Source organism: Neolamprologus multifasciatus, chromosome 6, assembly GCF_963576455.1.
Source record: "Neolamprologus multifasciatus chromosome 6, fNeoMul1.2, whole genome shotgun sequence".
NCBI lineage: Eukaryota > Metazoa > Chordata > Actinopteri > Cichliformes > Cichlidae > Neolamprologus > Neolamprologus multifasciatus.
Genome location: NC_140444.1, coordinates 12780245 through 12807517, shown reverse-complemented (window position 1 = coordinate 12807517; position 27273 = coordinate 12780245). Strand labels below are relative to the sequence as shown.

The following is a 27273-nucleotide window of genomic DNA, read 5'->3' as shown; positions in this document are numbered from 1 at the left end:
TTTAATTTCATTGGAGGGAAAAATTACAGTTTTATGGATCATTTGTTTCAGTACAAGGTTATTACAGTTAACTGGACTAAACTAAAACGATTTTAGTTAATCGTAATAAAAAATAAAAATGAGACTGATTCAGTGAAAGGGCTAGATGTTACAATCCCTGATAATTGTGGAATGGAAATGGAATTGTGTTATTACAAAAGTAACTAAAATGAAATAAAATTCAAGAAGGAAGGTCTTTAGTTTTTGTTAATTTGGTGAAATTCAACATGGCAAACACAAACACATATTTATATTCTATATTGTACCATTCAGAACGTCGTAATTGTTCCAATCTAACAAATACTGCATGTATACTGAGACTGTAAAGTGCAACTTACCATCATGATTTAAATATGGAATATCACAAATAAGACAGCGACACGCTTTTATGTGTGAACAAGGTTTTAAGTTTTTATTGAATCTCAGGCAGAAACATACATGATAAACCTTTATTGCTCATGGCAACCTGCATTGCCCTCATTGGACCATCATCACATCTAAGCCAACAATAAGAAACTGAATCAAGCATCACTTTAAATCGTCTTTGAAAACACACCAGCTTTTTTTCTGTGTAGCTAAATTAGAAGGCAAACTGCAGTATTCACTGTGTGTCTGTGCGTATTGAGGGAAGGCAGTCTTTCTCTCACAAATCATTGTATAATGCGAAACCTGGTCTTATAATTCACTCTCGACTCAACGCTGCTTATTCAAAAACACATTTTTTATTCACACTGTTTTGTTATTATTCTTTCCCTTTTAAGTGATCCTGATGGTAATAGTATATATGCTGTAAATTCTGGTTTTATGGCTGAAAGCTTAAGGTTTTTGGCTATTATATGAACAGCCAAGCAGTCATTCTTCATCAAAACAATAAAATAACAAAAGGAAAACCCTGCAAACATGTAAATTAAACTTCCTGAAAGCATACATATTTATATATATATATATATATATTTTTTTTTTTATTACTAATAATATTAACGGTTATATAGACATGAAAACACAGTCAAACTCAGGTGTTATTGCCATATTATTTTTTGCATGATAACAAAGAGGATAAAAGGAGACCGAGATGATGGGAGCACATAATCACACGACTAACTCTTACAGACAAATGGCATGCAGGACGTGAAGAGACACAGAATGTGAGAATAGAAACATTTTAAACACTATACTACATGAAGGGCATTGTGGGAGTGTGTGAGGAAAGTAGACGACAGGTTTTACAGAGATTTTAACATTGTGTGCAAAAGGTTTCACATTAATTTTAGACAAGGCTGAACATAAAACGAGCTTTAGGAGCACACAAGAGTAGTCTTTAAAGTTCCTTTTTAAAATATGGCTTATCAAGTTATTACTTTTTTCTTTTATAGACAGACATACAGAATAATATTTTTTAATATATAATATTTTTGATTGTTTTTTTGCCCACATGGAGGGTTGTTATGCACTGCCTTATTTATGTACAAACTGAATGAATATGGTGTACAAGGGTATTATTTTCCAGTGGTGCAAGAAAGCTTTTGCATCCCTTGCAGGGGACAGAAAGGGGAGTTTAAAACTTCTCAGACTAGAAGGATAAATCGTCTAACATTTGTCTTTGACCTCTGCTTGCTGTTAGCTTTGTAACATAACTAACGTTCACATGGCCGGTAAGCCAGCCTAGCTTAGTCCAATGGCTGCAGTTCACACTGTTGGTGCATTTCTTCATCACAAAACCTTGACTTGCCAAACAACATAACACTTTGCCAAAATGTAACTTCATGTTATTTGTTTAGATGTGTTTGAAAAAGGAGAAAAACCAAATTAAAGTAACTGTAGCCTGTGAACTAAGCTAGATAGTGTTAGCTAGCTACCTAGCTTACTTCTTGAGCATGTCTTGCAGTGGGCCTGGCAGGTATTTCATCACTGTGTCCATGATGCTTTCTTCCTCCTCCTCATCACCACAGCCAGCTGGCACAGCCTTCTTAGGTCTAGTCAAGCTGCCCGCTGCAGGCTCTTCTTGGGCGGCTGCTGCCTCAGCCTCGGCCTCTTCACGCTTTTTCAAGCCATACTAGAGTTGAAACAGAAACACAAGTTTGCTGATAAGAGTTCAGACAAAAAATACATTGCAAATTTGTATTTGACAAAAGCACACAAAGAAAAAAAAATCCATTTAAAAAAAGATGTTGCAATCAAAACATCATGGAAAAAGAAGTATTATTGCGCTGTCAGCCAGCTTTTTAAAGAGTGAATGCTTCTTGTGAATCACATTTTTATAGACGCCTACACACTACATTTGTAAGATGCCATTTCTGGTTGACAAATGTCAGTCAAGTAATTTGGTAATCATAAAATAAAGCAGCTATGCATATGACACTGCTAGCTTTGCCATGCTCCAGCAAGGACATGCACATAGTGTGGGCATTTTTCACACAATCTGGCACAAAGGAATGAAGCTGTGGAGGAAACTGACAGTATCCTTTTGGTGACAAGCACTTTAGGAGCTGTTCCTCACTCTTTGTTTTCCTCCGGGAGAACTTAAGAAGTATAGACGAGGTGACGAGCCAAGGGAGGAGTGTTGCTTTTCAACCCGCTGATTCACAGTGGGCTATTCCCTTCAGACCTGTCCCACCCACAGACTGCCTGCCTTTCACACTGCAGTGAAGTGGTTACACTGCAGCCACTGCAGTTTCAGCGTCTCTACAGCCCTGACTAGTTTGTATAAAAGAAATACAGTGTGTAATCATGGAAAAAAGACAAACGTCCAAATAATGGCCTAATAATATATATGTATATGTAGCTTCAATTGTATCCTGGCTACCATTACTGTTTCTAAATCAATCCAATCTCATCTCATTTTTCAACAGCTTTTTACTTCTCTACAGCTCCTTCCTGATCTACTGATCTATTTCATGTGTACGAGAGCTTTAAAAATAGCACAAAGCAAGCATAACAATGTCACGGTAGTCTATTTTAAACAAGTTTTATATATATATATAAATAAACAGTTGTGCTGTCAAGCCACCAAGATGAGAAGCCTTTAGAAGGTACGTGAAAAACAAAAGAGAGAATGGTTTCTAAAAATCCAAGTTTTTTGCCCATATGCATCTCTCGCGCAGTAAGCAGTGCTCATTGTATGACATTATTTAATTCTGCATTAATTGTTTCTTTATTGTCTTTGTTTTGGTGGTTGTTTTCCTTACAAGACTGACTGACGTATTATAGTTCTGTTTGTTGGGTTGATAACTGTAAATTTTACTTTATGACTACCTTAGCTAGCCACAGTGCAAAATCCATTTTTTTCATTATACCTTATCTCTGATGCCTTGTCTCATCGATTCCCTCTCAGCCTCCATCTTGGCATATTTGGCCTTCCTCTCCTCCTCCTGCTGCCTCAGTGCCTCCTGTCTCTCCTCCTCTTTTTTCGCTGCATCAGGGTCCTCTTCCTTTTCCTCCCCACCAAGCATTTTGCCAACATCAGGAGGGCCTCCTGAGAGACACGAAACAAAAAAGAAACACATTAGACACAACAACTGCTCCAGCAGGCTTTCAAGATTGAGCTGTCAAATTAGTTTGCGAGACACGAGATGACGAGCAGATAAACTGACTGAATGAAATAGAGGCAGATGTATTTCACAAACACAGGTACAACCTTCAGCATTTCACCTTAGAGCTATTATTATCTGCCAGTATCCAATGCTATTTGACATCAAATGCAAAAACATTTCCGTTTTTGGTCTTTTGTTGGCCCTTTTCACTCACTATTTAATTTTCTTAAACAGATACTGTCTGAGCAGTTATTAATGGCACCTCTAATATGTTTACAAGCTGATTTTAAAGATTCTTTTAGAACAGCTCCTTTGCTGCCTGAGTTAGTTACAAGCATGGTTTAAATTAAAATGTGGTACTTCCAGCTACACCACAAAAGCAAGGGCTTACCTTTACTCATGATTAGCTTTGGACACCACAGTTCTTCTTATTAATCTATCATGCCATCCACTTTGTTGAATGCAAACACTGCACTACAAGGGCACCCAATAAAAACAAGTACTCTACCGTAGTATCTTCAGTTACCCACAACTGACTGAAATTATTCCTGATGTCTTTACTATTTGTATTTGTTTTAGTCCTGCACAGTTGCCGTGGAGCACCCATAATTTCGCTTTATTGTCATTGCTCTTTGTTGGCTCTCTGATTCTTATATTCTAATTCCAACCAGATACTGCCTCACAGTCCATTTGGGGAACATGTGTTTATAGTTGGTGCCCTCACATGTCGTGTCACAATAAAATAGAGGGAAATGGATGTCTGCATTGACCATGATGTTCACCCTCTGCTGGTAACACTTGGTTATTAATTCAGAACTCACAGTATGGCCCATTTTGCTTGATTTGGGGAAATGAAACCAAAACATATCAGGCAAAGTCTATTTGAAAGACCAATGCAGATGATCTGGTCCCAACAATCATCTGACTCATACAAAACTGAGACACATTTTGATTAAATGGACAGCAAAGTATACCAAAAAAGGCTGCAAAAAAGAACCTTATGTTAGACCCTATTTAATATTGCTGGAAAGGCATTTGCAAGTCCTTTGTAGATGAGATCATTAAAGGCATTTTTAAAATAAAAAAAGCAAATATTGGCTACTGGTGGCAATTAAAACATAGCTGAATTTGCCCTTTCCTTCTAAATTCCAGTCTTCCACAGAGCTCTGTGCTGAAAGCAATGGATTTTAGATTATACATGCTTCCCTGAAGTCATGTTATCATAAAACACTGGATACATGTTCACTATTATGCAGATGATACCCAGCTGTTCTTATCTAAAAAGGCAGAAAAATGAATACTTCACGTGAATGGATGTCTTAAAGACACACAGGTCTGGATGACCTATAACCTTCCACTTCTAAATGAAAACAAAGCTGGGATTATTGTATTTGCCCCTAAAAATCTTGAATTGAATGTAATAAACTTCTCCTGATATACAAGGTTTTAAAAAAGTCAAACAACATAGAAACCTCATAGAATCACATTATTTAAACAGAGCATTTTGCTCCCACACAGCATGTTTGCTTGTGGTTCCTAGAGTTTTAAAAGTAAAACAGGAGGCAGAGTCTTAGGTTATCTGACCGCTCTCCTATGGAACCATCTCCCAGCTTGCATTTGGGAAACAGACACGCTCTCTACTTGTAAAAGCAGGATTACAATTTTTCTATTTTTCCTTTTGAAGAAGCACATAGTAAGGGCAACAGCAGGTGATGCTGACCTATCCCTTTGTTAATCTGCCTTATGCTGCTGGAAGATGACCCATGATGCACTGAAAATGACTTCCTTCAGCTAGTAAACAGCATGCCATGAAATGTCTTTTCTCCCACAGTTTGTGTTTTGTCCTTATGTCTCTATGCTCTCATTTTTTTCCCTGTTCTCTTTCCCCTCATCCCATAACCTGTCCCTAATGAGTTTGGTTGTGCTGGGAATCTTCATGTTGAAAAGGAATTCTTTTGTCCCACTGTTGCCGAGTGTTGCTGCCAGGTAAATGCCTGATGGTTGAGTCCTTACCTTGCAATATAAAGCACACTGAGTTAGTGCTATGTAAATATAACTGAACTAAATGGAATTCTGCATTAACTAAGTAGTTTAAATGTTAGTGACCCCAGTAATGGCTGAAGTCCTAATAAGTCTCAATGTGGAATTTGAGGAACATAGATGACATCAGATAGGCTATGGATCAAACGGTTTTTGCATAGCACACTGTTGATGTATACAGTTATTTGCCAGATGACACGGCATACGCTGTTTCTGCAACAATCAGAAGCAAACAGGAAAGAAAGACGTAGTCAAGAGACTAACAGTATAATCAGTATGACACAAGATGAAAGAATGGTGACAGATTTCAGAGAGTACACAGTTCTGTATATTAAACTACAAGGCATAAGCCTTTGAATATGCTTTACACAAATCTGCTTTCTGTGCCTGTCAGAGTTATACATCTAATAAAATAATACCTCCTGATTTCAGTACAGAAAATGTTGACTTCTGCAAACATGAACAATAGAAAACAGTAGAAACAGTCATCAAGCATCATGATATAAAAGATTAGGAGAAAAACCAGTGGTCTGAAGAATCTTGGCAAAGACGGGAGGAGATAAGTAGCGAAGAGGCGGAAAGAAGAACTGGAGAATAAGGAATCTAGGATATCAAGGCAGTCTACATCCGAACATTTTGACAAAACAAGAAGGGAAGCAAGAAGAGTTTGATGAGAAGGAGAGAATCTGTCAAAAATAATCAAGTCCAATTTGTTGAAGTGTTCCAGTTAGTGGGATTATCCAACAGTTCATGTGAAGTTACAGTGTGACACAGAGAGAGGGAAAGTTGGAAAGGAAGCAATATGGAGAAAGTGCTCAATGAAGGAATAAGTTGTGTTAGAAAACAGTGAAGTAAACGAGAGAGTGAGGTTAGAACGAAGAGTGGGACGTGGGACTGAAAAGATAAGAGGCGGGCAAGGACGTTGGACGAGAAAAATCAAGCAACCAAAACACAAGACTGACTACTCCTTCAGTCTTCCCCTGGTGCTGTTAGTTTTTCTGATTCATCAGCATAATAAAAACAAACTGTAGTAAAATGTGGAGAGAGATAAAAAACATTTAAGGCAGAAGACGAGAAAAAATGAGTTGGCAATGGGCGAGCATAAGGGTGCTGAAGGACAGAAAACGAAAAACACATTTTTGTGTTGGGTAATTAACAAAACACAAATGACACCAGTTTTTCTGCTCACACCTCAAAATAAATTGCATCAAATATTCAAACAGAATTTAGCATAAAACAAAGCAACCTGAGTAGTCACAAAACACAAGTTTTAAAGGATGCCTGTATTTACATAAGCAAAAAAGGTTATCTGGGCTTTGTTAGAACAGACTAATAGTAAAACTGCTGGACAACACTCGTAACATTGAATCATTACAGCTTGTATGGAGAAGTAGGCTTATTTGCCCTCTTAGTTAACCCCCAAATTATATATATATATTTTTTTTGCAAAAATTCTAATTGTAATAAAGGCCCTACAGCTCATTTGATCTATAACCTCAATAAAAATACATAAAAAAAAGTCACATTTTTTATTTTAAGTCACATTTAATACAACAGATTATACACATTATAGCACATATAATTTACAACTTATAGTCCTAAAATGGAAATAGGGTACGATTTAGCACAGAACTACTTTAACTGACAAGATGCTAACTTGAGTGTATTGAGTGTCCTCATTTTCTTAGTCAGATCCACTTCTCACTCATGATTTAACTAAACAGGATGGTGATGGTAGAAATGCTCACAATAAGGCTTCAAAACAGGACCTCAGCTAAAGGGCCGTGGCTACACTTAAGTATGCTGAAAGATGCCCTAGAAGAACACAATATCAAAATCTAAAAAGCTCTCCAGACACAATGAGGAAGAGGGCGATTGAAAGACATCAGTCTTAGAAATGTTACAAGGCTATTTCTAAGGCTCTGGGGCTCCACAGATTCAGAGACTTTATTACAAAGGAAGAAGACTTAAAACAACAGTAAAACTCTGACAGCTCAGGTTGCAAACACACACTGTGCCAGTGCTTATGTAAAAAAGTACACTCAATGGAATAAGCTCCAACTCGTGTATGAAATGGAACACATTAATGTTCTAATGTTAAAAAAACATAAAAATAAAATCTATAACAGGGAGGAAAAGTTTTCTAACCCTGGAGCTACACCACCTACGGCTGGTTTCACCCGCTTGTACTTTGCTAGTCTTGCAAAAATAAGGGATTGACAACTGGAGAACTAGTAATAGCTCTAGCCCAGGGGCTAGGAAAGAAGACTGTAATCTCAAGACAGTTTGAACAGGTGTTGTATGGAAAGTGTAGAGCAGCAAAGCTACAATTATTAACAAGCTCAGTGGTTCTCAGACTTTTTTCCCACTGCAGAGGCTGAAAAAGTTCACACTCCAAATTCCTTCAGTTCTATCATTCAATGAGAATAAAAATAATCCAAACTGAATTTCTTCTATTTCTTTTTCCATCAATACAAATTATGTTCGTGCAAGTTAGTTTCACTCCATATCTGTGTTCCCTGCTTATCCACACCCAACCAGCAGTGAGTTTATTCTCAACCAAGATTTTAGGCATTGCAATAGCAGCACTTTTTTCAGCATTTAAAGCAATTTATCAACAGCATTAATGAGCCACTTGTATTAAACTGAAAAGGACAGAGAAAGACAGAATCTCTTTATTAAAGAGAATAAATTCAGAGGGAAGGGAAAAAAATACAAGGTAAAGTGAGGTATTAGCTGCATCAGCATTGGATGAGTAGCACATAGAAGCCAACACAGCAACATCTGGCAGAGCATGCTATACTTGCTCCTTTCAAGTCTGCATCTGTATCAGACAGTGAAAGAGAGGGAGGTTACAGCTAAAGTCCTTAGTTGTCAACATATATGGTCAAACATGAGGTTTTGCATGGTTATGCAATTTCTTTTTATATGTCTTTGAATGCAAGTGCACATTTCATATACTAAAATGTGTACACATGTTCACACGATGATAAACATTGTATTGCTTTCATATGTGCTGAGAAAAGGTGCCATTTAAATGGTAAATGGACTAGCAGTTATAGAATATATAGTACTTTTATCTAACATTCACACACACACTCAAATGGATGCATTGGTGGTAACTCGGGGTTCCGTATCTTTCCCAAGGATGCTTCACCACATTGGAGGAACTAGGGATCAATCAACCGACCTTCCAATTAGTAGAGAACCTGAACTGAAGAGAACTGAAACACCACTATTCTTTGACCACTGGTTTAGTCAGGAAAAAGGCACTGCACTATGCGAAACTATGGAAACTGAAATAAATGTTTACATGAATCGATACTGTCAGTGTCAGAAAATCCCAGATAAACATGGACTTCAAGATCAGCTTATGGCCCAGATCTGGAATATTTCCAACAGAAGCTGTGTAAACAATGCCGCTGAATCCTGTCAGTAATGCAATGACTCACAACTAGCTGAGCCTCACTGTCAAATAATTCCCTAGAAAAACACGGTGAAAAGGGCCCTGAGCTCTTATTTTAACAACACTAAATCAAACCAAAATAAACTTGGTCTGATTTCACAAAATCCTATTTGTGCATTCAGATCATATTTGTTCAAATAGAATAAAGGATGATAGCTTTAAAACTGAGCAATGATGTTGTTTTATAGGCCATTTGCCACAGATACATTAACGCCCTTTTAAACCAAAGTAAATTTATTTAGCTTGCTCTTATCACAAAGCTGTGGTGAGCTATGTTTTTCAATTAAAATCAGTAATATCAGCCACTTTATCCATAACAGACATAGACATGCCCTGCTGTGCCATTGGATATTGTAGATAATCTTGCTACTGACCACATCGAAAATACAATTCCAAGATAATCCAAGTACCGGTACAACAACATTTTAAGTCATTTTCCTGTATCACCTCTCTTTTTAATTAATATACTATGATTTCTTTCCTCCATGTTTGGGCATTTCCTGCTTAATAAGAAGTGTCATTTCTTTAATCCCTTCCTTCTGAAAGTTCTTCAGTAAATCTTTGTTAAATCCAAAGTCTTGAGGGAAAGTGGCAAAGAAGACTTTCAACTTTTGACAGAATCAGATAAACAGTACTTATCTCTCTTTTCCCACTCAAAGTTCTCGGGCAAATCCCCTCTAAGCCCAGTGTGTGGCGAGAAAGTTCGCAAGTGTGCTGTAAAGATTTCCAGCAAGTTTGGCCTTTGGGATATAAGTCATTGTCTAAATAACAGCTTTGTGAGACGGTGGAGGAGATGGTGGGGAGTATGTTGACTGTGATTTTGATTTTTTTTAGCCTACTAATTGGTAGCAGCTTTAATGTCAGCTTATATTCCTCTCCCAAAAGTGTCCCAAGGAAACATCTCCACCCCATTACACCAACAGCAGCCTGACCGTTGCAGCTAAAGTCAAGATGCGGTGAGCAATCAGACCAGACCAATCTTCAATTTTCTAATTTTGGTTAGCCCATGCAAACTCTACTCTCAAGAAGAAAATGGGAAAATTATGTGTGGGTGTCAGCTGTAGACCTCCACACCAATCAAGTAATGAAGGCCTCACTCCCTTTGCCAATCATGTTAGAAGCTTGCTAAATGTGATTATCTCTACTTTGAGGTGATGGGGTGAGCAAGCAAAATCTCAAGGTGTCTCTTCTGTTCATTCCACCTCAAATAACACAGTTTTGTCAGACTTAACTAATGAAAATGTCTTATGATCACATTTATGTGTTAGAGTAAATAACTAAATATTATTACAGCAGGGAAACGATGGGGTGTTCATATTTTTACCAGGAAAAACTAGCATGTTCTCATTTTGTTTACAATATGTAGAACACTAATTTGCTGATGCAGTAAATTCTTTGTAGTTTTTAGCCAACAGTTAGCAGTCTGTGTGAGCGTGTTTGATCATGGTAAAATGTGGTCTTGGAGTCTTTTACTGCAGCAGGAACTACCAGATATGTGGTGAAGAAATTATTACTGGGTGCTCATGGGTCAGAAGATGGTATCTAGCCTTAATGGTTTCCAGACAACAGCAGAAATGAGCGATTCAGCTATGCTGGCATACTGATCTTTTAATTTAATGATGAAGGAACTGTGTGTATTTAATTATGAGACATTATTCATGTCATGGTCTCAGGTCTTTGACCAAGCATTTCAAGTTTGGGACTGAGTCTGATTTCTTAGCTCCAGCTTTTGGTTATAGTTTGATTTTCATTGTTTTCATTAGTCTATGGCCTTCTGGTTTTTCCATATAATTGTCATGCCTCAGTGTTTAGTTTCTTTGTTCTTGAAATCTTTTTTATTTGGTTTTATTTTTCAGTCTTACCTTGTTTATCCCCGAGTTCCCTATGGGTTATTGTAAAATTTTTCATCACTATTGGCAATTTCCTGTTTGGTTACTTCCTCTGTTATTTTGAAAGTCATATGTTCCTTGCGCTTTTTTTTTTTTGTTTACCTCCCCTTGCCTCTTTCCCCATTTTCAGTATATAGGCCCAGTCTGTTCTTTTCTCCTTTGTGAGAGCATCTGTTTAACCTCCTCTATGTTTCTAGTCAGTCTTACATTATGTTTTACCACCTGTTCATGGACTTTTGCCATTCATGGACTTTGATCTTCACCCAAACAAAGGCCAGCTTTTTTGTTCATTGGTTTCACATGCAAGTCTCCATATCATTCACAACATCTGACAAATAAAACATAATACTCAATATAGGTTTTACCTAATATTTATTGATTTTATTCTTATTCATTTTTTTTTATCTTCTTACGCTATTTATATTTATATTGTATCCCATTCTTATTTATTTTATCTTTTTATCCTGTATATATTCTTATTGGGTCATATCTCCAGTGTTTCCTTGTAGGGGGCTCTCTGCACCGGGGCTGTGATCGACCATGGCTGCTGGGGCTCTGTCGGTCTTCTCAGCCTGGCTGAGGGGCTTCTTTGCCTCCCTCCTCCTGTGTGCCCAGCCTGGTGGCTGCGGTTCCCGGTGCAGACGGCTCCCTGTGATAGTGTTTCCTCACCTGGCTCATGTGTGCCCAGCCCAATTTTACTCTTTGAGTGTGTGTGTGTGTGTGTGTGTGTGTGTGGGGGGGGGGGGGGGGGGGGTATGTATCCATGATCGCTCATGTTAATGAGAGTGTGCGGAGTGAGTTGGAGGGCGGGGTGGGCTGCTTTTAACCATGTAAAGCACTTTGTGCTACATTTTTGTATGAAAAGTGCTTTATAAATAAAGATTGATTGATTGATTGATTGATTGATTGATTGATTGATTGATTGATTGATTGATTGATTGATTGAGCATCAGCAGCTCTATTTAATTTCTAATTCCTGCCTTTTATTCTTTGGGTGTCATATTGATCAGAATCAGAATCAGAATCAGAATCGTGTTTATTGGCCAAGTATATGTGCAGACACATACAGGGAATTTGGTTCCGGTAGATGGTGGCTCTCAAGAACAGCAATGTAAATCACACACACACGTCTCTATATACACACATTACACATACATACACATACATACACATACATACACAACGCTGTGTAAGCCAACTATAAATAACTAATCTAAACTTATATACATAAAATACAGAAATGAAATGAGGTGGAATGAATACTACAGAATGTACATAAGGCGCAGTTGCAGTCTGGCAGTGGGAGCAGTGTGACAGGTCAACTGTTAAGAAGGGAGATGGCGAGGGGAAAGAAACTGTTCCTGTGCCGGGTGGTCCTGGTCTGCAGGCTTCTGTACCGTCTGCCAGAGGGCAGCAGATCAAAAAGTCTGTGTCCAGGGTGTGAGGGGTCTGTGATGATTTTCCCTGCCCGTTTCCTAGTTCTTGAGAGGTACAGATACTGGATGGAGGGCAGGGGGGCGCCGATGATCCTTTCTGCTGCCCGTACAGTCCACTGCAGTCTGCTCCTGTCCTGTTTAGTGGCTGCTCCATACCAGACTGTGATGGAGGAGCACAGGACAGACTCAATGACCGCAGTGTAGAACTGGATCAGCAGCTCCTGTGGAAGACTGTACTTCCCCAGTTGTCTCAGGAAGTACATCCTCTGCTGGGTCTTTTTGAGGATGGAGTTGATGTTGGTCTCCCACTTCAGGTCCTGGGAGATGGTTGTACCCAGGAACTTGAAGATCTTCACAGTCGACACAGGGCTGTCTGATATGGTGAGGGGGAGCAGAGTTGAGGGATGTCTCCTGAAGTCCACTGTCATCTCTACAGTTTTAAGAATGTTCAGCTCCAGATTGTGCTGACTGCACCAGAGTACCAGCCGCTCAACTTCCTGCCGGTATGCAGACTCATCACCATCCTGAATGAGGCCAATGACAGTGGTGTCATCTGCAAACTTTAGGAGTTTAACAGCCGAGTTCTTGGAGGTGCAGTCGTTAGTGTAGAGGGAGAATAGTGGTGAGAGGACACATCCTTGAGGGGCACCAATACTGAGGGACCGAGTTTCAGAGGTGATCTCCCCCAGCCTCACTTGTTGCTTTCTGTCTGTCAGGAAGCTGGTGATCCACTGACAGGTAGCTGGTGACACGCTGAGCTGGGAGAGTTTGGAGGAGAGAAGTTCAAGCACAATGGTGTTAAAAGCCGAACTAAAGTCCACAAACAGGACCCTGGCATAAATTCCCGGGCGGTCGAGATGTTGCAGGATGTAGTGCAGCCCCATGTTCACTGCATCATCCACCAACCTGTTTGCCCGGTAGCCAAACTGCAGAGGGTCCAGCTGGTGGCCTGTAATGTCTTTCAGATGGGCTAACACCAGTCGTTCGAAGAATTTCATGACCACAGACGTCAAGGCGACAGGTCTGTAGTCATTCAGTCCTGTGATGGGGGTTTCTTGGGAACAGGGATGATGATGGAGCGTTTGAAGCAGGAGGGAACTTCACACAGCTCCAGGGATCTGTTGAAGATGCGAGTAAAGATGGGAGCCAGCTGTTCAGCACAGGTTTTGAGGCAGGAGGGTGAGACGCCATCTGGTCCGGGGGCTTTCCTGGGCTTCTGTTTCTGGAATAGTCGGCTCACATCCTCAGTGTGTATTCTGAGTTTCAGGGAGGAGGAAAGGGGGGTGAGAGGTGTGGTGGAGGTTGTTGAGTCTGGATTGGAGAGGGTGGTGGTGGTTGTTGGGTCTGGATTGGGGAGGGTGGGGGTGGTCGTTGAGTCTGGATTGGGGAGGGTGGGGGTGGTCGTTGAGTCTTGATTGGGGAGGGTGGTGGTGGTCGTTAGGTCTGGATTGGGGAGGGTGGGAGTGGTCGTTGAGACTGGATTGGGGAGGGGGAGGGTGAAGGGGGGAGAGGTGGAAGGTGTGTTGGGGGTCAATGTCTGAAGCAATGTCCCTGGGGAGGGGAGGGTGGGGCGTGGGAGTCTGTCCGTCTCAAACCTGCAGTAGAAAGTGTTTAACTCGTTGGCCAGGTCTTTGTTTGTTTCAACAGTGGGTGGGTGGCGTCTGTAGCTGGTGATTTCCTGCAGGCCCCTCCACACTGACACTGGGTCGTTGGCTGAGAGCCGTTCTTCCAGCTTCTGGGAGTAGATGCTTTTAGGTGCTTTGATCTCCTTGGTCAGTGTGTTCCTAGCTTGCTTGTACAGGGCCCTGTCACCACTTCTGTAGGCGTCCTCCTTGGCCTTACGAAGATGTTGGAGTTTAGGAGTGAACCATGGTTTATTGTTGTTGTATGTGCAAAAGGTCTTTGTTGGCACACACACGTCTTCACAGAAACTGATGTATGATGTCACTGTGTCCGTGAGCTCATCTAGGTTCTCAGATGCAGCTTCAAAAAAGGTCCAATCAGTGGAGTCAAAACAGTCCTGCAGTTCCTGCTTTGCTGCGTTAGTCCACTTCTTCACAGTTTTGACTACAGGCTTCGCACGTTTGAGTTTTTGCCTATAAACTGGAATAAGATGGACCATGCAGTGATCAGAATGTCCCAAAGCTGCCCGGGGCACAGAGCGATAGGCATCCTTTAGAGTGGTGTAGCAGTGATCCAGTATGATGTTGTCCCTGGTGGGGCAGTCTATATGCTGTCTGTATTTAGGGAGTTAGTAGTTTAGGTTTGCTCTGTTAAAATCCCCAAGAATAATTGTAAAGGAATCCGGGAATTTCCTTTCCAGGGTGGTAATCTGGTCAGCCAGCTCGCACAGTGCGTTGGCCTGTGGAGGGATGTAAACTCCGACCAGCATGAAGGAAGAAAACTCCCGCGGTGAATAAAAAGGTTTACAGTTGATGAAAAAACTTTCCAAGTGTGGGCTGCAGTGTTTCTGTAACACTGTGACATCAGTACACCAACCTTCATTAATGTAGAAGCAGACTCCACCACCCTTTGTTTTCCCTGAGAGCTCTGTTTCGCGGTCTGCCCGGTGAAGTTGGAAGCCCGGCAGATTTAACACAGCGTCTGGGACTCGCTCACTGAGCCAGGTTTCAGTGAAGCAGAGGGCAGTAGAGCGTGCAAAGTCCTTGTTAGTCCGGTTTAAGAGCAGTAATTCGTCAACTTTGTTTGGAAGAGAGCGGAGATTCGCGAGGTGAATGGAGGGGAGTGCCATGCGGAATCCTCGCCGACGTAGTTTCACCAGCGCACCAGCGCGACTCCCCCGTCTACGTCTTCTCCAGAGAGCTGCTGCGCCTCCAACTAAAATCTCCAAAAAACTTTCCGGGTTTGTGAAAAATGGATAAGAACTATAGTGAGACGACTGCCTGATGTTTAGCAGTTGATCTCTGGAGAAAGTGATGTGGTCTGAGTGACCAAAAGCGCAGAAAATAAACAGAAACAAGAAAAGTGCGAGAGAGCGCAGTACCGAGGCTGCCATCCGCGACGCCATCTTGTCACCTTGTCACCTTGATAATTATATCAATATGATTATATCAATATCAATAATTATTCCACTGTGCCAATTCAATTAGTTGTCTACTGTCCTACTGCAAAGTCCCCCTAAACAGATCTTCAAAGCTGGCCTTCAGGTGTACTTGAACTTCACACCTGTAAAGTTTCATGACTGTGTTTTGCACATTTGGTGCCACCAACAGACAAACATATAAACTCTAGTGTACACGAATTGTGTAAATTGTAAAATTCTGTGTAAAGACAATCTTCTTGGCACATCTAACCTTCCCATAGCTGAAGAAATTGTTGAACAAATGGAAAAAATATAAAACTTGCGTTAACGAGCGTTAAATGAGTAATTAAATGTGACTATTGACTGGACGATTGCACCTCTGACCTTTCTGCAGATGCAGCAGTCATGGTGTCACTGCTGTTGCCTGAGGCCTTCAGAGTTTGATTGAGCTCCAGACCTTGGGACTAAATGACTAGCGCATTTAACAGCTTCCCGTTCTGCAGCCCCCTCTAGCTTCTGCCCGGTGGCTACTGGGTGACCCCTCGTCTGGGGATCTTCAGCCCTTCCCATGAAGGTGGCACGGATGCCCCTCCGGTGGTCCTCCTTGGGCTCTTGCACTCTGGGGCCTCTGGATGTCTGGGGCCTGGATCTCCTCCATGCCTGCTTCATGCCCTGGGGGACAGGGCTATGGCTCTCTACATCCTCTTGCAGACCATTACATGGGGAAACCATTTGAATACAAGCGCGCCGATCCACACAGGTGTGCACATGGGTGTTCACTGTTCATATACTTAAATCACACCTTTCTTGGCTGCTACTTCAAAGCACATTGTGCGCTGTCTGTCCTGCGTGCTGCACAACAACATTCAATATTTAGTATTTACTGCTGTTTACACTTAGCTAGATTAATGCGATGGTGTTGTGTTTAGTATGTTGCTTTGGTTTTTTTTGCTTGTTTTCTATTCTTTTTCTCTCAACAGGTGATCCCGGAGATATTTTTTTCCCCCCCTTTCTCATTGTCCCTCTCCCCTTCTGTTTTTCTTTTCCTTCCTCTTTCTTTCTCCCTTTCCTATCCCTCACTCATGTCTGTAACAACTGAAAATAAAATAAAATAAATAATAAAAACAAAGGTCGATCAAATGGACCAATACGGCAATGCCATGATGATCCATTTGGCAAAATTCAGCTTCCCGTTCTGTCAAACTAACTTCAACTTTTAGTTAGGAGTCAGGAGGTGCCAAGTCAGCACCCAAGCACTCAGAGGTCGAAGCAATCACTTAATAAGGAGACAAAAGTGGATCCGGAATTTTAAGATTGAAAGCAAAAGCTGCGTTACTCTGTACCATAACTCAGAACTAGCAACAGATCTTCACGGATGAATCATAATAATAAAATCTAAATGCATAATTTTTTGTTTCCATAATGGAGATTTTTAGGATGCTGTGTGCTTTTAAACTGTAGTCCAAGAAGCTCAAGGTACTGTATAATTTAATTTAATTTAATTTAATTTAATAATTTTTTAAAATGATATAAACATGCCTAAACATACCTGTTCAAGTGGTTGTAAGCACCCCTCATTTGTATGTGCCCATCCGTGCATGCCATTTTACTCTGAGAAGTTCCTTAAGTTGGATTAAAATACTTGTTTCATCTCATTACATCTCGTTCTTTTCTTTGTATTTTGTTTGCTTCTCACTAAGACAGAAATTTATAAAAACAAAGTAGTTTCATTGTATTTTAAAATGTCTGCATCACCAAGCAGGTGCCTACAAATTTTTCAATTACACTGTTTATATCCCATCTAGGAGCTTTCTGCAGCTTGCACACAGCAACAGTATAAAAATATGTTGGTAGGTTTTCATTTTTTTATTTTTTTTTTGTAGTTGTTGTGTGAGGAAAAATAATGTGTCTGGGAGTCGCATCACCAGCGGTGTCGATTGTGGCAAATGCAGCAAACTACCCAGCACTCTTCAAGCTTTGGATCTTAGTCCTGCTGAATCATCACAGTTAAACATCGCTCTGTTTTCTTTCAAGTATCTGTAACTAAAGAAGCCTTGGAGGATTACTTAATGCACTGGCAGCATCCTCTGTCACACAGACTCCGACATCCGCACATCGCCAAACATACTCAGCAAAACACTCAGTGGCAAGATAGCAAATCCAAAAACAGGTAAAAAAAAAAAATCATCACTGGATGGAAACGAATGCTGTAGAAATGAAGAAATGCTGCTTGATTTATTCTGTTTTCTGTCTCTCAGCAAGCTACCTTTCTGCAGATTGTTTAAATTGTCTCATTAAGGTTGTCTGAATATTGACTTAAGGAGGAAAAAAAAATAGTCACAGGAATAAATGGAGGTCATATAAATGTTTCTGTCAGGAGTTTTTCAGTGTATACATGCTAGTGTGGATAGTAGGGGTCAACACTAACAAGGTCAACACTCCCGAGCCAGCTTTTCCAGCTCTTCTGAGGGAACACCAAAGCTTTTCCAAGCCAGAGCTTCTGGGTCTCCTTAAGGTTGCCCATGACTACACAACCTCTCTGAGACAGCATTGTTGAGGGGTTCTAATCAGATCCCCAAGATACCTCAGCTAGATCCATTCTGAGACCCTTCCAAAGCCCATAACCCTATCTCTAATGGTGCCCCTAAACAGCTGATGAATGGTAAATGGACTGGCTCTTATATAACAATGTTCTACTCAAAGCATTTTTAACTTCCGACATGGTGAATGAGTTACTTGTAAGCATATTTCCCCAACGGCACCACAAGATGTTCCCTCTAGTCTAGTGCTATGGAGACCAGGCTTTTGCCGAAGTCTCCATTTTGACATCCAGGATATTTCTAGCCTGACAAGCCATGCCACATCCCATGCTAGGCAGGCTAGACTAAACATGTGTTGGAGGTTTTACATTGACACCATTTCACATTACAGGTTGTGCATCCAGCCTGTAAGTCATTGTTTGACAGCTCCACACATAGCAGGGAGAGAGGGGTTTGACACATAACAAAGGTCACTGGTTGGAATGAAACCACAAGCACTGTATAGCTCAAACTGACCCCCCCCCCCCCCTTCAGGGAGCTTTAATGATGTTTTGCAGTGTCAATACTTTGCGGACATTTTCGTTGAAAGAGGTCACTGTGTCCAGACTGGAACTACAGTTTGCATAACATACAAAGGCGTTAACAGCAATGCATCCCAGAAGGAATAATTATTAAATATTAAATATGACACCCATCCTGATAATCGTCAAACTTTTTCTCTGCATCCTTACTCTCTCACCTTTCTCTCACATATACAACAAGGATCTGTTCACGCAGACAGGCCTTTGCATTCACTGTAATTTATCTTTTATAAGGCGCACACATCTATATAACACACCACCCCGCCCCTGCACTGGCAGTGTACACAGATAAACACCCACACTGTCAAATCTATTCCCAATGTCTGCAGGGGGAGTGCAGCCCAACCTATGCAGAGCAAAACTACATCCAGTGCAGTGCAGTTGATTTAAGAATTCACAGCACAGCTACACAGCACAGGAGTTATGCAGAACAAGGCAGCGCTTGCATCCTTTGCATCCCAATGAGGAGTTGGGGCTATGCTTTAACTCCAGCTGTAACTGCCTAACATCTCTGTAACCTGGACAACAGCTCAACATCATGCACGACTGACCAGGTATGAGTGAAACCGCTGCATTGTAGCTACTGGTACCACTTTCCTGCCCTTCACCTTGAAGCTATAGCTGACGAGAAGGATGAATTACAGAGCTATAATGAGGATTAATTAGGGGGCAAATAATAGCTGAGATAATATTCTAAGGGATAATACCTGAAGGCTTTAAAGGACAAAAGTCAGCATTAATTCTTGGCAAAACCGCCCTTCTCTATCTCTCTTGCCTCAAAAGGTGCCACTGGTTGGACTTGAAAAGCCGAGTCTGCTTGGGTATTAAAATCATGTGAAAACCTCATGCATTAAAATCAGCCTACAGTAAGGCTGCCTCTATGCTCAGAAGGTGACATTTTGGAGATACACGGCTTTTTCACTTGACCGACGTATTATTGGTATATGACTAGATCTATCACTGCTGCTGCTGCCGTCCTATTTCATCTGCAGCGGTCCTTAACCTGGTTCCAGACTGATATGCTGGCCATAAAGACAAGGTTAAAACACTCAGCAGTTCTTGACAATAATGAAGCACTGGCCAACAGGATGCAGTTATTGAAACAAGTTATGTTGCAGCCTTGGAGGTTTTAAAAAGCAGTTGGCATAAAACAAAGAAAAAAATATGATGCTATAGAGAGTAGTTTGATGTTGGATGCAGTCCAGTGTCTCCATAACTATGAGGCCAGTACCAGTATACTGCTGCTACTGCCGCCAAGCATCCTGTTAAATCCTTTACGCTGCAGTGCTGTTAAATCAACCTCACGCCAGGCAGTCTACTCACCTCCCAGCGCAGCTTTCATTACAAAATTCATGATGAAGCAGTTCTGTGTTCTCCTCCTTCAGTGGTCGCGTTACAGGGACAGACCTGCAGCCAGGGAGACAGAATACACAAACTGTGACTGTAGGAACACCACTGTTTTACTCCAGTGATTCCTACACAAGTTTGATGGGATGGGTTTGGGGTGGGGGTAGAAATGACGAGGCACAATGCGGACACAACACGATGTTCAGACGGAGATCCCTGTTTGGTAAAGGAGTCACTCTAAAGAGAATATCTTCATATTTAGTAGCTCTCTGGAATTTTATTTCCATTAGCTGCGCTAAAAATCTACAGAAACCATCTCAAAATGTGAATAAAACGGGGAATAGTTAAACTTCGAGCGGTTAAAACATCGTTACCCTTCAGGATAACACTGTGTCCTGAGTTTGGTTGAGGTACCTGTGCCCTCAATTTACAACTGCGCTCTGTCTTGCGCATTTTATGCTGACACTGCTGGACTGCCTGCGATTTGTCTTCATGGAAATAACTCCCAGAAGCAGAGGGAAACAAACACGGGGTCAAAGATGAGCAAACCTAGGCACAATTTGTGTCACTGCCTGGGTCTTAGAAAGCTTGACCACACTGCTTTTAACATGCAGTCTGCTGATTTCTTATAGTACGTCTGATTCTTTTGTGTGAGTATATTGGTAACTGTGGCGTTTTACTGCATGTCTTATTCCTATAATAATCCTTTACATTGGATTTGTAGGTATTCAGAACAAATCAACAGTTCATTTATAACTTTAAAAAGAAAAAGGCTATGATTCTCTACGCTGCTGCTAAGGGGCTCACAAGTGAAACGTGCAAACGTCAAGATACTTTGTAGTCATTTCAAAAGATTATAATGTCCAAAAGACATTTCTACAGCATTCAAAGCTTGTGTTAAATCCCTTTTTAGGACATAACAACCATGTAAAGTTCTGCAGCATTCGCACCATCCCACTGACATTGCAATACACACTATAGCAGATTTTTTTTTTTTTTAAAAATCCACTTGAGAACTTGCTGCACGGTTGCGGCATCGCTCTTTCGTCAGCGATTTTATGCTCAGATCATTTCCTGGATTCCTTCCTCTTCATCAGTCTCCTTAGCTGCACCTTTTTTCCTTCCCCCCATATGAACCCTCGCAGTTAACACTGTATTAATATCTGCAGCATGTCGCCACAGTTCATGCACAGAATGTACTATCTACTCTACAAGCTTAGAGCGATGCATCCCCTACTCTTTTCAGGGGACACAACTTACACACATGCCAGTGTTTTTGTTTCTTTGTTATTTTTTGTTGTTGTTTTTCAGTGGACGGAAGCATCGGCATCTTATACCAAGTGCCCGGACCTATCACGCACCCTGTCCCGTACAGTGAAGCCACACGTCAACATCCCAGTGGTTGCTCGGGACATCCTTTACCTTGTTTTTGATCCTCGTCCAAGTCCCTTCTAAAAGCTTCGTCGCGGTGTTAAAATCTTCTCTCCTTCAAAGGGAAGGCGCAAAATACAAGCCTTAAAGGCTGGCTTGTGTCTTTCTCCGTGTCTCACCGCTCACGCTCTCAGTTTGCGGACATGCCGGGCTGCAGCGGTGGAGGAAGAAAGACTATTCCTGCAGGACGAGGGAAGAACATGCAGAGGGAGAGGGAGGAGGGAGGGGGCAGGAGGGATGCTCATGAATCTAATCCGGGCTAACTGGAGGTTCTATCTAGTTTCCAAACTCCATTTCTTGTTCATTATAACAACGTTAAAAACTAACAGTAACAGTAAGTAAAAAGAGCGCCTTAATTACCCGGTACAACGTGCAAGAAGTAGGCTATAACAGCGTTGGTTCGTTACCTCAGATATTCTCACACCTCTTAACTGATTAGCTCTTGATTTGTTATTATTCACAATTCAAAATTCGTATTTTTATTGTCTTTTTATAGAGAACGTAATCATAATGTAAATAATACGGCACAGGAAATGGTTAACATAAATAATTCATACATAGATAAATACAAACTGACCTCAATTGAAATGACCAGTGTTCACACACAAAAGAAACATGCTCCGAATTTGTTTGTTAGTATTTATGAATTCACATTATACAAAGTTCATTATAAACAACAACAACAACAATAATACTAATTAATGAATAACTAAAGCTATAACGAGATACGAAACAGGTATTATTGAGTAGACTGCCGTTATTATGACGTCTTCCGTCATTGTTGAGATCAGACTGTTGCAAGTTTTGTTTTTAGTGAGTCAAGCCAGATGTTTTGTATCAGTTGTTTACTGTCATGATGCTGAAGGAGTCCTCATATTATTTCCTCAATACACTGTGTCACAGTGCTTACAGACTAGCATTTATATAACACTTTTGTGATCTTATTGACACAGTGCCTTATTCTGATTTCTGACCTTATACACTTTAAACATTTTATCTGCTTCTCATCCATAATCCGTTTAGGGTTAAGAGTTAACCCAACTGCATGTCTTTGGACTGTGGAAGCTGCATCTCCTGGAGGTAACAACAACATAACATACAATTTGAAACAGGAAGTTTCTCACTGTGAGGTGACAGTGGCAACCACTGTACCGCTATGTCCACACCAGTTTATGTAGTACTATGGATTTAAAGAAGCAGGATAACAAGTAAAGTAACAAACACAACATGTTGTAAAAGAAATGTCAACGTTCAGGGATTAAAAAATGAAGATAGAAATACCAAAAACTGCAGTTCCTGGAATAGCCATTTGAAGCTTGCTCAAAAAGCACAGACACAAATACGGCCAGATGCTCCACATATTTCTGACACTGCCTCCTGGTCTCACTCCATAGCTGCAACATGCAGATGACGCTCTGTGTAGGCTCTTGTAGGAACTCCAACACACAACCATGCAGGGCCTTCAAGAAGTCTATGCTCCAGTTTTGATGAGATTTGATGAGATAAATTTTAGTATCTGTTTCTTTGCAATGCTAGGAATTGAGTAGGGAGGCCGGTACCGTGACTTTAGTTCACAGTCTGAACTTGTATGTTTTAGGTTTATTGACCATTCATAAGTCAAATTCACTTGTGCAGTGCTTTGTGACATACAGTGTGCATGGTGCTTTTATCACACGCACCCACACAGTAATGGCTGCGTCAACTGGAGGTTCAATATCTTCCCCCTCTTTAACCTGTGGACTGGATGAGTTCAGATCAATCTGCCAATGTATGCTGGACAACCCGCTCTATTTCTCCTGAGCCACAGTCTGTGTGAACAATGTCTGGAGCCAGAAAATATCCACATTTTCATCCAGAAAGCATATAGAGGTATCACAGCAGCTGGATCAGGTCAGTTCTCAGTTCTTTTAGGTTTATAGCTTGTTTTGTCTCCACCTGAAATCCACATCTTCACCTGTTCCCTGTTTGCCTACAAGCCCACCATATTTGCCCTTTCTCCTCGTTGGTTTGTAATGCTCTGTGCCACAGTTTTACTGCCTCCTGGGGCTGTTTGTCTGTCTATGCTTCGGTGTCAAGCTGTTTTACTGTGTGGACTCTTGTGTTTGCAGGCATTTGTATATTTCTAAGGTTAGAAACTCTTAATAGTTCCAGTCTGTCCTTATGCGAGTCTTTCTCTCGTACACACCCTATAGGAGATGACCCACATAAAGGACAAAGTATATATTTATCACCTGAACTTAACCTTGTTTCAGATGCTACGGGCCTAGTGAACCTCCAGCTCTAAAAGAAGATTTTTTTTAATGCCCTTGTAAGTACTTATAATGTCCGTGCTTTTTTTTTTTCATATTGCAACATTGACACGCTTTGCAGACATGGTGAGACAGACAGGCAGAGAGAACACTATGCACCAAAGGGAGCTTGTACTGCTGAATCTGCCATCAATTAATCAAGACATAGGAAGCTGTGTCCAGTCAGCACACTCTGACACACACATCCATCATGCAGTTTACAACCTAAGAATATTTAGTAACAATAGCACCATGCATACGCACGGAGATACGCCATTGTCCCGTGATTGTCCTCCATCACTACAATGTGTTTCTTCTAATTTGGGTTGAGGCTTCTACTTAGACACCTCATTATTCAGTAGCTTGAAGAGTCACCTTTAACTGTAGTATTCATTTTCTGGGAGATGTTAACCGTCTCTGTTCTTCTAAAGGAAATTTGGCCCACTATTCTTCAGAACTTTAACTCAGTCCATTTAGGGTTTCAGGCATTTCTTTATGCACAGCTCAATTAAGGTCCCATCACAGCATTTATTTGGGTTGAGGTCAGGATTTTGTTTAGCCTATTCCAACACCTCGATTCTTTTCTTTTTCAGCCATTGTGTTGTAGATCTTGCTGGTTTAGGATGATTGTACTGTTGCATAACTAAATTTCGGTCAATTTTTAGCTGTAAGGCTGATGGGCTCACATTAGGCTCTAGAATAATGGGAGGTCAGAGTCAACTCATTACATATATGGTGCACAGGTCCTGTAGCTGAAAAACAAGTCCAGATCAGCAGCCCTGCACCACTGTGTGGGACAACTGGATGAGGTAATTGTGTCTGTCAACACTACCAAACAAGCCATACATGTTCCATGTTCAATATTTTTCTAATTGTACTGGCATGAACTTTAATGTTTAACATGATAACTGAGGCCTGTAGAGTCTGAAATTTGACAGTTGGATTTTTTTTTAGCAATTTCTTTGAGCATTTTGTGGTTTGACCTTTGGGTTAATTTGCTGGCGTGTCCACTCTAGTGAAGATTTTCAACAGTTTTTTTGTTTTCCACTTATGTATAATCTACTGTAGAATGATGGATTTGGGACTGTTTGGTCTTATAATCCTTTTCAGATAAGCAGAAACAATCGGTTCGCTGCTGATGTCTTTTCATTGGCATCATATCAACACACACCTGAATGGTCCATTCTAATTCTCACAGTGCTCGTATTTTTTTTCATTGCAGCATAGAGTCATTGACAACTTCATATATTTATTTATTTACATGACTGTACAACATCATAATGGGACCTCAAACGTTATCTTATCCAGCATCTTAGTTTACAGTGTGAACATCTGCCCTTTAGCAATTTTGTCAGGTTTGAAGGTATGTGGCTAGAAAATCCTTATCAGAGAATAGTTATAAGTATGGAATAAATGAAAACGCCAGCAATGTTAGAATAAATGAGGGATAATCAGCAATGGCCTTCAATTTATAAACTTCAATTTCCATTGTAGAAATTGTTACTTGGACCTGGTCTACTTAAGCTGGTGCCATAGGAAATAGAGAAGCTGACAGTAAAATACAACACAGTGGGTGCTAAATTTCTGGCTTATGGCACTGCTGTTGTTGAATATAAGGAGGATTATGGCACATGAAGAACCATAGTGCTGCTGTACCATTTCTTAAAGAAAGGTTTTTGGTTGTTTTTTTTTTTTTAAGCCAGCTGTTAATTTCCTTGCAGACAACTCTTCTTCATAGCTGTATGTTTAAATGCTGCCTGCACACATCAGTAAATATGTGGATTGTATCTTCTTAGACAACCCAAATCCACCAATCCAATCCCCCTAGACTGTTTGACTAACCAGTAGGCCCCTGTTTTATGACCTTTGACTGGTGGTCCATTCAGTACTTAAAAAACCTCCTCCACAGAAATAAGTGTGACCTTTTCACATGATGAAGAATAAGAGTAAGAGTTATTATGAAATTAAGAATATAAACACCTTGAGGTTTTGTGATTTAACACTAAATAAACTGAACTAAAATGAACTGAAATAAAATGAACCTAACTGAATTGAATAAGATTAAAATATGTATTTCGTTGAAAAGTTATTTCTGTTTTATTGTTATTTACAATTTTTTTTTTATCACATTACATATGATATTACATATAATCCCTGCTTTCATTTCTATCCCCTTGCAGACCCAAGCAAGTTTCTACATAGTTACTGTCCTAAAATAGCATAGAGGGTTCATGCATCACCTCCTGTGTGTAGTCAAAGGTGCCTCTAATGATCTTCACAATGTTAAAAACGTAAGATCCATTCTACTTCCATAATTGTAGTCTTAAAATGTTAAATAGCATGATTCACTGGGGACATTGTGTGCATTAGTCATATTTAAAGTCCCCAGTGAATCAGTGCATTCACAAGGTGATAATTGCATGACAATGAAATGTCTATGTCTCTAGAGCAGATGTTCAGTATTCATATTTTAAAGAACAGATTATAATATTGATGACTTCTCAGCCCACCCTTTTTTCTTAGTGCTGTATCATTGCCAGCATTTCCTCTCTTCAGTGGTAGGTCATGTTATTTATTTATTTATTTTTTCTGAAGGGCATACTGGCCTCTCTCCGGCTATTCTGTGAAGTCAGAGGGGAGGGGTGGTTTTCTTTGGATATTAGTCTGCTGTCCATCATTCCTGCTGCACTCTGAGGTCCTCAGAGATGCTGAAAGAATGAAAGGGAGGAGGTGAAGTGAGGGATAAAAAGGAGGGGAGGGCAGTTGAGGGATTGCATGTAATTTATGTGTGTGTCTCTATATGTGTGAGTATGTGTGTGTGTGTGTCCATCAACCTCTGAAGTCCCAGACATAGGGAGGTGTGTACTGCTGCAATGCGTAAAGGCATTACAGCTTCAAGCAGTGAGCAGACACTGAGTGTGACTGACTGAAATGCTGAATGACTGACTGGTTGACTGATGGGATCAGAGTTTCATACAGTACAGTTCTCTTTATGAAAAAAAACAACAACAACAACCTGTCAAAATAGTTAACTACCGAGCTGTCTTTATAGGTTTTATAGGCTTTTACAGCCCTTGCACATCTCATAATCACAGACCCACTGGTCTGCTTCATCTTGTGATAAATCTACTTTATTGTTCTGATCTTTCCTCATCAAACCAATCTAAGTCAGCCCTAGAGTTAATGCGATGATCTTCACTATGTTAAAAACACTAAAAAGCATTCTTCCAATCCACCCTTTGTTTGTTTTTTTCTCCCATATTCACAAATTCATATGAACTACATGGTTTCTCCCTTCAAAACACTCAGAAAGTAAAAGTAAAAAAAGTAAAAAGAAGAGAGTTGAAAGTGCTGGGCAATTATGAAATTTTATACAGAAATCATTACTTACTAATTAAGAGAAGAGAAGGTGCAGCAGGTGATTGAGAATGGCTATTTTTCCTCTTAGTTCAGGAGTGCAAAAGCTGGGCGTGAAGGATTGCAGGAAAGCCATTCAGCGGTGTCTAGTCTGCACTGCTGCTTACCTTTTTTTTTCTCCCAGAAGGAGGGTGTTTGATTTAATTTCATCCTTCCTGTCAATGAAGGGTGGTTCAGCTTTCTGTTGTGCAAATGTATATATTGTGATGCACATATATACTTATTT

The 27273-nt window shown here is 40.5% G+C and overlaps 2 protein-coding genes across 2 annotated transcripts; both read right to left on the bottom strand.

The window, feature by feature from the left end:
• Window positions 1-423: 423 nt before the first annotated feature.
• cplx2a (complexin 2a) lies at window positions 424-21545 on the bottom strand. The gene is made up of 4 exons (XM_085162641.1): window positions 21334-21545; window positions 19888-19971; window positions 3333-3511; window positions 424-2092 (listed from the first exon to the last, which is right to left on the bottom strand). The coding sequence occupies exons 2-4, from the start codon at window positions 19916-19918 to the stop codon at window positions 1901-1903; spliced, it is 402 nt and encodes a 133-aa protein (XP_085018767.1). The 5' UTR covers window positions 19919-19971; window positions 21334-21545; the 3' UTR covers window positions 424-1900.
• Window positions 13434-14522, bottom strand: LOC146516588 (uncharacterized). Its single transcript, XM_085162629.1, has one exon. The coding sequence runs from the start codon at window positions 14520-14522 to the stop codon at window positions 13434-13436; it is 1089 nt and encodes a 362-aa protein (XP_085018755.1).
• Window positions 21546-27273: the final 5728 nt, after the last annotated feature.

What these genes read in the sequence shown, in the direction of transcription:
- cplx2a (XM_085162641.1), bottom strand. Translation starts at nt 19,918, where the DNA reads ATGAATTTTGTAATGAAAGCTGCGCTGGGAG. An exon ending in AATGAAAGCTGCGCTGGGAG is followed by an intron (nt 3,512 to 19,887) that starts GTGAGTAGACTG and finishes CGTGTCTCTCAG; the next exon opens with GAGGCCCTCCTGATGTTGGC. An exon ending in GACAAGGCATCAGAGATAAG is followed by an intron (nt 2,093 to 3,332) that starts GTATAATGAAAA and finishes TTTCAACTCTAG; the next exon opens with TATGGCTTGAAAAAGCGTGA.
- LOC146516588 (XM_085162629.1), bottom strand. Translation starts at nt 14,522, where the DNA reads ATGGTCCATCTTATTCCAGTTTATAGGCAAAAACTCAAACGTGCGAAG.